General features: G+C 33.6%; 1 protein-coding gene across 1 annotated transcript; it reads right to left on the reverse strand.

Annotated features, from left to right (window-relative positions):
- Positions 1-5,735: 5,735 nt before the first annotated feature.
- LOC111369302 (kinase D-interacting substrate of 220 kDa-like) lies at positions 5,736-9,651 on the reverse strand. Its single transcript, XM_022990763.1, is given in 3 exon segments — positions 5,736-6,309; positions 6,312-7,167; positions 8,417-9,651. Coding segments are annotated over 3 exon segments (1,977 nt in total). The 5' UTR covers positions 9,113-9,651; the 3' UTR covers positions 5,736-5,884.
- Positions 9,652-12,026: the final 2,375 nt, after the last annotated feature.

The following is a 12,026-nucleotide window of genomic DNA, read 5'->3' on the forward strand; positions in this document are numbered from 1 at the left end:
TATGTAAATTGGTTCAGTTCCGTTCAAAAGGTTAATAACTATGAAAATAAATTATGTTTTATACGTCTAGCTGTCAAATTGAAAAAAGTCAATGAAAACAAAAACACAATACTAAGTCAGTTTAGCAAATAATATCCCAAATGAAAATGCAAACAGTATTCCAATTTTCAAATGCAAAATTCGAATTTAACAAACAATTTTTATATATTTTTAATACTTGTGTACTAGGGTGTAGGGTTACTTGGTTAGGTTAGTTGGACTTAGTAATGGGCTAGAATTTTAGGTTGGACAGAATCATAGAAAGAATAATGGAATACTTAATTGCCCAATTAATTTTTTTAACTGGTAATCAGTTTGGAGAGGGGAGACGGCGTAAATACCATATATGTCCCACCTCAAACCGGGGCATTAAAATCAAATACCATATCCACCTCATTGGGCCATTGTTTCTTTTTTTTTTTGGTCTCACTCGATTCAGTTAACCACATTTTTCGATTTTAACAGTTCGAATTCATATCCCTAGGCGTAGGGAAGCTACCACCTATTGAAAAGGGATACCATCCTAAAACTATCACCTCGTATAAGAATATTTTGGCATAAGAGAGCTACCTACCTACCTATTGAAAAGTGGGTTGCTTTCTTATCCATCCGACACACTCCACGTTCAGTTAATACCATCCCAACATAATAGTATGATGCTCTTCAACTATGATACTATTGTTATAATAAGAAATTTAGTCACAACAATTAATTGTATATGAAAACCCAAAGAGTATCAAACAATATAAGTATCTATGATGTTGCTTGTAAAACATAATAGCAAGCCAATTGATATTATGTTTTATAAAAATGTCCTACCAAAAGAATTTCTCTATGTCTGGATGACCTATGTAAACCCCAAACCAAAAATAAAAAAATAACTTGTTGCAAAGTGGAGAGTGTAACCGATTACTTGAACTTCAATTCACCATTTTTGAATGGAAAGAAATCTATTTTTGATCTAGGATAAAATCATTCCTACCATAGTTTAAGATTATGTTTTTACAAATAACAAACTTAAGATATTACATAAATCAGGTTATAATTAACAGAGTTGAGCCTCAATGATGTTAAGATTAAAGAGCGCGAGGCGTCGATGGGTTATGAGTGCACATCTATCTACATAGCTGATCATGGTGTAACCCTGATTGCATCTTTTCTTAGAATTCATCATTTTTGAATGGAAAGAAATCTATTTTTGATCTAGGATAAAATCATTCCTACCATAGTTTAAGATTATGTTTTTACAAATAACAAACTTAAGATATTACATAAATCAGGTTATAATTAACAGAGTTGAGCCTCAATGATGTTAAGATTAAAGAGCGCGAGGCGTCGATGGGTTATGAGTGCACATCTATCTACATAGCTGATCATGGTGTAACCCTGATTGCATCTTTTCTTAGGGAAGGAAAGCATCTAGAGAACGATTTTCAGTGTGATTTCCTTATTGGCACAGATGGTGCAGAAAGTAATGTGTGAAACTATGTTAATTGGATTCATGGTTTGATGTTTCTATTAATCAAATAATGGACTAGAGCATTGCGTTTATCAAACTTGTTATCATGAATAAACATCTACATCGACCACATTGAAAATGTTGTCCGGTAAAAATGCACATATATAACATTTACAAATAGAGACCATAAACAAAATAAATGCTGCAAAATGCACTCTCTCAACACCACAAGAAATCAATCTTGGCCTGATTATTGGTAGTGGCGGCTCGATCTCTTTCCCTTCTCATTTAGCATAAGGCATATCCCGCAAATCAAATGGAAATAAAAAATTGTTAAAATATAAATGGATGCTTAAATTCCACTGTTGCAGTTCTCATCAATGAATATATGTATTCTGTATTCAGGATGCTCATAACCTTTCCTGGATGTAAGCTTCTGTAATCAATGGAATCGTACCTTGATCAATTCTTCCCACTTAGAAAATGGAGCACAGGTATCCCTTGTTTGTAATATAATCACACATTTCATCTCAGTGTTAGTCCTTTGGAAGTGTAAAAGATATTCATGCGAAGTGAAACTATAGAAAATTTATATGCGAATTCCTGAAACTTGTCAAATTGCCAGTTTAAATACAGCACTGGGTCACCAAAAAAACTCACACAGAAAAAATGAAGTGAGTTAGACAAAAAGAAAAGCAACTTGGACAAAAGCAGCAATGGTAGTTCCTCATGTCCTTGGTCTTGATCTAGCCATTGCAAATGCAGGCACATTAACAAGCTTTTGAATCATTTTATTGTATTTGGATTCGTTGGTATACCTAAATCATAACATGTAAATTGTTAGTCCATCAAACTATAAACAATACCGTTGGTTCAATTTTATCGCCTAAATTCATGAGAAGTGTTGTTCAAAATCAATAAGTGAGGAGTGTGGAATAAAATAGAAACAAGAGGGCTGCAGGTAGATGGGATTAGGGCCAATCAACAGTGCACTTGTACAAGATTTCTCCAAACAGTGAACACACAACACTAAATATAAGAGGCAGAAACACAAGAACAGAGATAGCAAATCCTATGCCTCAACTGACTTTTCCAGCAAGACCTTCCAATTGCACTCCTACTTGTGTTGTTATCTCAGATTTCCAAGACTTCTAAGAGTCTTTGGACAAAGACCAATCACGGTAGGGTTTTAAAGTGCAAGGTAAATCAAGGAAAAAATTACAGGAGACTCTATAATATTGATTATTAATAACATAATGCAAGAAAGATCTCACCAATGAGTTTGAAAGAACTCAGGTTCTACCAGGCAATGTTTACACTATTGAAGACAGGTTCAGAATCCGATTCAATTAAGAAGTTAGAAACGCTCCAGTAGTCTAGGTTGCTCTGATACCATTGAAAGGTCGAGAAATACCCAAATATTAACCAAGATTCAAAAACCAATTAACAAAGCAGGAAATAAAGTGCAAAAATAAGAAAATCAACACGAGGATTTTTCGGCCGAAGCCCCGAAGGTTCGGCGACCACATCTAACGCCTAATTCCCTGTTGAGCATCCATTCTAAATGGATTTAGCTCGGTTGCACTATAAAGTCAAAAATCAGGAACAAGAATATACAATATGTTCCAAAATTACAAAGATTAAGCCACTAAGACTTATCTTTAAGAGGAATGAAGAATCGAATCACACTTCTTCGGAAACCTAAAGAAGATCACTCAAATCTTCTCAGAAACCCTACTGCTTGCACGAATCACTTAGATTTTGGTACATAAAACTCACAACACAGTACAGTAGTAGGTAGGTCTAGAGTATTACAGATGTTTCACTAAGATTTAATCACTGAAACACTCAAGAGCTCAAAACCCTAATCACAAAGAATGAGGGATTCTCACAAAGAGGAAAGGAGATGAGTAGACGAAAGTAATCCCCAAAATTCTCTCTAGTGTTCGAGTTAAAGAGTCATCGTCAGAATATAAAGCAAGAAGCATCTAGAAATTAATCAAATGGTCATTACAGTACCACATATCGCAATCTGGTTAAAGACCTCCACTAACAAAGGTGTAAAATCAGAAGCACGCTTTCTTCACATTTTGGAAGAACACTTTTATAAGAAATGAGGTCAATGGTTCGAAACTCAACACCTATAAATTCAGCACATGAAGAGGATGAAAAAAGAAGTTGAAAGTTGTTGCAAAACAGAATTTCCCCACCTTTCTCTTATCGTCTTCTCTGCTCTTCACTTCTCTAAATCTATTTCTCTTTCTCTTTCTATTCTTCTAAATCGAAATCTCTTCTTTCTTCTCTAATTTCCCCCCTTTTTCTCTATTTTTTGTTTATATTTGTTACGTCTCCGTAACCTTCAATCCAATCAATAGAATTACAACTTGAATTATTGATTTGTAGCTAATTATATCCAATTGTATCGTGATTTTGATTGCAATTTAACTGTTGTTGGTTAAATTCTATAGAAATTGAGCTTCAAGCATTACATACTACAATGAGAACAAATATTTGATAAATGAAATTCTTTAATTTCCCTCATTTCTAAGAGCAAAATATAGATAAAGCAAAAAGATCAAAAGAAATATCAGAAATTCTTTGTTTTTACACCTCTAACTTTGATTGTAGATCGCTTAGACTTGAATGGCCTCATTTGTTTTGACACCTCTAACTTAGGGACCTTGCGACAACAAATAGCAATAATCTTAAAGCTATCCATATAAACTTACCAGACAACAGCTGGCATGACTCTCTCTTGTTAAATTGACAAAAAGAAATTGGACAAATCTATAATACATTAAAGTATCACATTAATAGAAAATCATTTTTTGGACGATTTTAACTCTTTTACAATTCAATTATTTCAATAATAACTTACTTTTCATTTTTCGATATGTAATAAATACTATATAATTATTATCGATTATGAAATTTGTGTTGTTAATTCTCAATTAATTAACATTCACATTAACCTAGATTCTAAGAATTTTCACTTGACGAACCTTGAATTATATGAATCTAGAGTTTCATAGATGAATTTATTCATATTCATATATCTAGAAATTTTGACGGGTGTTTAAATTTATGTATTAACAAATAATTTTTATGTATCAAATGTAATATAAAAAGATTGTTTATTTATAGTATTTCATCATTACAAAAAATTTGAATCATAGAAATTGAGTTTTGAGAGTACAATATTATCACATTAAGCGAGAATCATTTTTTGGACGATTTTATCCCCATACAATTCAATTATTTCAATAATACCTTACTTTTCGTTTTTCAATATGAAATAAATATTACATAATTATTGTCGTTTATGAAATTTGTGTTATTAATTCTCAATTAATTAACATTTACATTAATTTAGATTCAATAAATTTTTAACTTGATGAATTTTTATTATATGAATCTAGAGTTTTTATAGATGAAATTATTCATATTCATGTATTTAGAAATTTTAATGAGTGTTTAAATTTATGTATTAACAAATAATTTTTATGTATCAAATGTAATATAAAAGATTGTTCATTTATAATATTTCATCATTACAAAAATTTGAATCATAAAAATTGAGTTCTGAGAGTACAATTTGAGTATAATTTTCTTCTCTTAAATTTCTATACTAATTTTTTTTTTTAATTCGTCCGAAACTCATCAAATCCGCAAACAAATTGGTGTCAATATACTTTTGCATAACTTATAAAGTATTTTAGAATAACATGTAATACACGTCCAATTTTGACTAGTATATTAAATTATCACTTCAAGGGAGAATCATTTTTTGGACAATTTCAACCTCCTTGCAATTCAATTATTTCGATAATATCTTATTTTTCGTTTTTCAATATGTAATAAATACTACATAATTATTGTTATTTATGGAATTTATGTTATTAATTCTCAATTAATTAACATTCAAATTAACCTAGATTCAATGAATTTCACTTGATGAATCTTGAATTACTTAAATCTAGAATTATTATAGATGAATTTATTCATATTTATATTTTAATAGGTGTTTAAATTTATGTATTAACAATTAATTTTTATGTATTAAATGTCATAAAAAAAATTGCTCATTTATAGTAGTTCATCATTAAAAAAAAATTCAATTATAGAAATTGAGTTATGTAAGTAGAATAATTTTCTTATTTTAAATATCTATGCTAAATTTTATTTTTTTTAATTTATCCGAGACTTATCGCATTCTCCAATAAATTGGCACCAAATATTATTTTTACTTTACTTATAAAGCATTTTAGAATAATGTACAATACACGTTCAACTTTGACTAGTAAACATAAACAGTGGGAAATTTTTTTACAGATCGTGGGATATGTCCGAAATTTATAGAAAATTTATGAAACATACAGAGATAATTCATTGCACCGCTAGCTTTTTATGATTCAGATTATCCACATCAAGGCCATGAGCACCAAAACATAAGTAGTGATTCATCAACCTCGTGTTGAAGGAGGGTCTGTGCTTCATTTTCGTCTTCTGAATTTTTGGGGATTGATTCACACTGGAGAGTCCCACACCAGCAGCGTCGAGATCCATGTCCTTCTCTTTATTGGCAGATACAGCAGACGACCAAGATGATTCGGAAAAAGGAGTGGAAGGTGATCCAAAGTATGACTGTGGCATCATTTGCATAACACCATGTGATAACTCTGCAGCAAATTTATCTTTTGTGGATGGACTCGGAAGGTTACCCCTTTGGTCAAGTACTCTTTTGTTGTTCGGCAGGGATGATATTCTTGAAAACTTTTGCCTAAGTGGAACTGGGCTGTTTTGAAACTTGAAGAGATTCTGTATGATTCTACAGAATTATCATCGTCCAACTCCGTGATACCTGTTTTCCTTTCTTTCTTCCCCGGCCAACGAAGAAGAATCTTCAGACGCCTAGCAACATTATTAACTGAATCTGACTTCTTCTTACTAGTTGAGCTCGACCCAGCAGGCGAATCAAAGCGATTTAGATCACCCGAGCACGAAGCATACCCGCTTGTTAAATCACCACTAACATCAGATGCATTCCCCATTCCAGAATACAAAAATATCTCTGTATCCGGGATTCTGAAAGAAGTTCCCGGACTGCCTCCAATCCCCTGCATCCTCAGATGGGAAGCAAGAACACTTCTGGTAATTTGATCTTGACAACTAGAGATTCCTCCAGCTGAAATCAGCCGCCTCATTAAAATCTCAGAAGAAGCCGATTTTGGTCTTTGCTTGAGGAGATCCAGTGGAGTATTTCCATCTGCATCACGGGTATTTAAATTTATATAACGCACTGACATAAGAAGTTCCACAACGTCAGATTGAATGTTTGCAATCACGGCCATGTGAAGGGCAGTTCGACCGTCACTGTTTGTAACATTGATAATATCTTCGATATTTACAATTTTTCCACTAACCAATTGCTTCATGAGCTCTATCTGTCGGTCCAATCTTCGGAATCCAGGGGTTCGGAAGCCAGCCACTGCCATGTGCAGAAAAGTATCTCCAAAATTGTTAGTTAGGGAAGCGCATGAAGGAGACGCTGATACAAGGACCTTAACTACTTCTAGGTGACCACGGTAAGCTGCCACATTTAATGCTGTGTTACCTTGATTGTCTGTGGTGTTGATGATGTCAAAGGACGATAATAAATGTTTAACTACCTATATGGTCCAAAAAGAATTAAATGCAATGTTAGAAGCTGAATTTAATGTGGATTAGAAAAATATTGAAATAAAACTAATCATTCTAATGATGTAATTAGACAATAGCATGTTGATGTCCACTGATATAGCATCCTCCCATTAATGAGGTAAAAACTGAAAAATCAACAAGATGGTGGAGCATGTCTAGCTAAGCTAAAAAATCACCTAAAACTAAACTTTTTTTTGCCAAATGTGTTTTGAGCTTTTTCAGAAGTTACTTTTCTTCAAGGGGAGTGGGTAGACGTGGGTTTAGTTCACTTACTTTCCAATTTCATCTTTTCTTAAGCTTAGCCAATGCTCCATATACACAACATGCCAATGCTACTAGATTCAAAACCTTAATAATGAATCATGATATTAAATCTTAGGTTACTTGGTATTTGGTAACAAACAGCTGCTAAACAACAGTAAATGAACCTCAAAGCTCCTTACCATAATTAAACACTGAGCAGAACTCAGTCATACAGCCAATCATGAGAAAAACAAAAAATAACAAAGGACTTTAACCATTTTATCGTCATTCCTTTCCTTCTCTCTCAAGTACTCTATTTTTATCCTCAGAGGTTAATCAACTCACTCGAGCATGTAATCAAATTCTGTTAAGTTACAGACAGTCAAAAGAGGGAGTGAAAAATGAACAACATTAAACACAACCTTAAGCTTTAACTTCCACAAAGATGGAGACAGTGACCAATAACCAGATATATACAGTTCTCAAATGGCCAGCCACATGAAGCGAATGATAGTGCAAGAGGAAAGGCAAAGCTAATATTATCGTAGTTGAGTCCTTTACGTCCATTGAGTAGAATTTATGCACTTTCCTCTGAAAATCCAGGTTCATCATAATTTTTCCCGCGTACTCAAATCAATTTTCAAGTACCATCACAAAGGTTTGGTATTAAGGAGCAACAATATCGAACACTTCATTTTGTAAGTTATGTTTGGTAGGCGATACTAGCTCATGCCTTGGTGGAGCTTGGGATGCCGTAGCTGGGAGGTGGATGGTATGAGCAAAGCATAAATGCGTAGCAAAAACATTGAAGACAAATAGCACATGTTTGGTATATACGATAAAAGACAATAAGCAAGATTTCAGATTCTTTTTTATATTTTATACTCTCCCATATCCATCTTAAAAACCTGCTAAAAATGATTACATACAAGTATTAATCAAGCAATTTAAGTAGCAAAGGAAACTAATATTTACCTGAACCTGTCCTCTGCCAGACGCTGTATGTAATACTATGGATCCCAGGCCATCTCTATAACTCAAGACATCAGATTCTTCCTTGAGAAGTTCTCTCAAAATCTCCAAGTTCCCTCCTCTAGCTGCAGCATGGACAGCTCTATTAACCATTTCCCTCTTGAAAGCCGAAGAAACCTCCTCATTTTCCGCTTTAGAGCTACCGTTATGAGTTCTCAAGATCGCATAATCCAACATCAGCCTAAAAACCTCGGAATTCTTGCTTCTAGCAGCTGCGTAAAATATGTCAGTAACACCATATTCCCCCTCTCCAAATACTAAAAGGGGGTCTTTATCCAACAATTCTTTAACAAAAATCACATCCCCAGCTGATGCAGCAGTGTACAAAAGCCAACCACCATAGCCAGCCCTGATCAGGGAATTGTGTCCTTTCTTGGTCTGGCATTCTTGGAGGAGCTTTTGCGCAACTTGGGACCGGCATTTGGATATATCGTCAAACTGTTCTTCATCGTCCCACACGGATTCAAGGCGACGAATTCTGCGTAAAGAGCTCAGTTTAATGAGCAGATTTGTGTCAAGGTGAAGAAGCTCCCTGACTAAATCATAATGCCCATTAGCAGCAGCCCAATCAATAGGAGATGCAAACCACCATTGATCTCCAGTACTCTCCCATCTCAAAGGGAAATGTGTGGGAGGCATTGAAACAAGAAATTCACAAATTTACTCTTACTGTTCGACGCAATTCCTAGCAGAATTTCAGAATTTCGAACAATAATTTATGGTCATACCCAATATATGAGGTTTCGATGAGAAAAATAAGAAATTTTGACTCCAAGAACCATTCAAGGGGATCAAAGCAAAGCCAGTGCCCATATAAAGAACAAATTCTTTTGGCCAGGATAAGCCAATAACTCAAAAGTGATGTGATAATGAGTAATAAAATGCACAAAAAGTTACGAAATTTGGATTCAGAAGAAGGGTCTTAAGAATTTGAACCAAACAAGACTAGAAAAACACTAATGGACACAGCCCTCAACACTCATCAAAACAAGCACATAAAGAAAATTTCAAATGGGAAATTTGGAGGAAAAAAATACAGATCCACCAAATAATCGTGGCAGAGCAGCTGAGAAGATTAACTATGATTAAAAGAAGATAATTTTTTGCAGATGACAACAAAAGAAAAAAGACCACATGTTTGCAGATTTTATTATTATTATTATTTTTTTATGGCCACCCAAAATATAATTCCAGAAGATGTCGAAATTCCCTCGAAATTTGAAGATTCCCTCGCCCAGCTAAAGGCTAAAGACGAGAGGACAAGAAATAAAGAGAGAATTGACAGTACGGGTCGTGGGGTTCTGTACTGCAAAAGCCTTTTTGCTATGTACCACGTAAATACTCCATTTAAAAATCACATTTCAAAATTAACAAATTTTTAAAAATCTTTCAAAAATCAGTTGATAATTAAATTTATTAAATATTAATTATAATATGGTACAATTAATTTACTTATCCACCTCACCTCACCTCCAACCCCATCCTCCCATCACATCAAACCCTTTTACTCTTTCTCCACCCCACCCCACCCCCCCCCACCCCAACATTAACAAATTTCTGAAAATCTTTAAAAAATCAGTTGATAATTAAATTTATTAAATATTAATTATAATATAGTACAATTAATTTACTTCTCCACCCCACCTCACCTCCAACCCACGCACCCATCACATCAAACCCTTTTACTCTTTCTCCACCCCACCCCACCCCACCTCCGGCGACGGCTCCGACAACAATTCCGGCAACTATTCCAATGACATTCCGACGACCTCCCGACGATGCTCCGACAACCATTCGACAAATATTCCGATCATCCATCACTTTTCCAACAACAACATTTTTTCTTCTTTTTTAGCAATGACCTGTTATCAATTCCTTTAGATCTGTGACTAGTTTTATTGAATCTGTGACCTAATTAAGTGGAATGAATATGCATATAATTAATTTCAATATTAAGAAATAAAGTTTGAAATTTCACATGTTATCTGTGACCATACCTGTGTTATATGTGACCAATTCACTGACTTTTGTTATCGGAGAATCACCATGACCAACTTTGCCTTCGATGTGACTAATTGTGGCCAAATTTGTATTCATTGTGACTTTATGTGACCAAATCAATCTCAAGTCACACCCGGTCACAATCAATACAAAATTGGTCACAAATAGTCACAACTAGATTTCGAACAGAAAAAGCCAGCTCTCCAACCACAAAATTTTGGTTTAATTGATAGAAACCCATGGCTGCAATAGTCGCAGAATGGGGGTGGTGAAGTTATAGGTGCAGATTTGTTGTGATGAGTCCCATCAATGGCGCCTGATTTTGAAATTTCTGAGATTTGTAATTTAGAAATCTTCCATTTTTATCAATTTTGGAAGATGCTGGAGAGGAAGAAGAGAGAGAAAAAGTTTAATTTGAGTGGTAGGTGGTTTTGGTTGGGGGAAGATATAAAACATTTTCTATTATTAACTATGTATTAATTAATTTAATAATTTCTAATTACCACCTGATTTATGAAATGAAAATTAATTCCCTTTATTTCTGAAAACTATTGTTTAAAAGTAGGTTTCTACGTAATTTTCTCATGCAATTTTACTGTTTTTGGACCCGATTTTAGTGGATTGTGGACCCGATTTTACTGTTTTGGTATGGAAATGATATGTAACGCAAATAACAGAAAATCTTTGACATTGATAATGTTTTGGTGATTTTTCATATAAAATTCTAATCTTCCGAAATTTTGAGATTATTATTATTTTTTTTTTTTGTGACAACGAGATTTTCTGAGGTTTAATACTCGATCGGCATCTAATTTTTATAATTCGAAAGGAATTGATATGACTTTCATTGCTTTGAAAGTTTTGTCATCGTTTTGGATAGAAATCGAGATTTTGTTATTGGAGAGCTTCCCTTACCCTCAAAAGAAACTTATCTACAATGGAGAAAAAGGTCTCTTAGTCTGAGCTTAATAATTTTTAATTCTAAAGTTTTCTTGTCCGGATATCTAGCACAAGTTGTATTACTTGATCCAAACATTAAACTTTTTCTTTTTACTTTTCTATTCATTTCTTATTTCTTTTTGTTTCTCGTTCATATTTGTGAAAACAAAAAATTGTACACTCGATCACTGTTTAAATGATATATAGGGTGCATTTGTTTCTCATTTTTGTAAAAATGAGAATGAAAAATATAGTCGTTATGGACCCCACACAAGAGATAAAAATTTTAATTTGATGGCTTAATGTGATGGATAACAATTATATTTTTCATTTTAAATGGGGAAAAGAATAAAAAACAAACGGACATATTATTCATGGTCCCAATAAAAAGTAGCTCCCGACTATTTGATATATATATCATTTAAATAGTGGCAAAATACTCCATACTCAGGAAGTGGTATAATTTTTTTTCCCCCATAATTACGAATCCTCCAAAATCAAGATGTACTTTATAAAAAGAGATTTAAGTACTAAAGCTCATGATGTTTAAAAATTTGTTCGATTGATAGTATACTTGTTGTCCTTATTTTGGGAGGGGGGGGGGGGGGTGGAA

This window comes from Olea europaea, chromosome 20, assembly GCF_002742605.1.
Source record: "Olea europaea var. sylvestris chromosome 20, O_europaea_v1, whole genome shotgun sequence".
NCBI lineage: Eukaryota > Viridiplantae > Streptophyta > Magnoliopsida > Lamiales > Oleaceae > Olea > Olea europaea.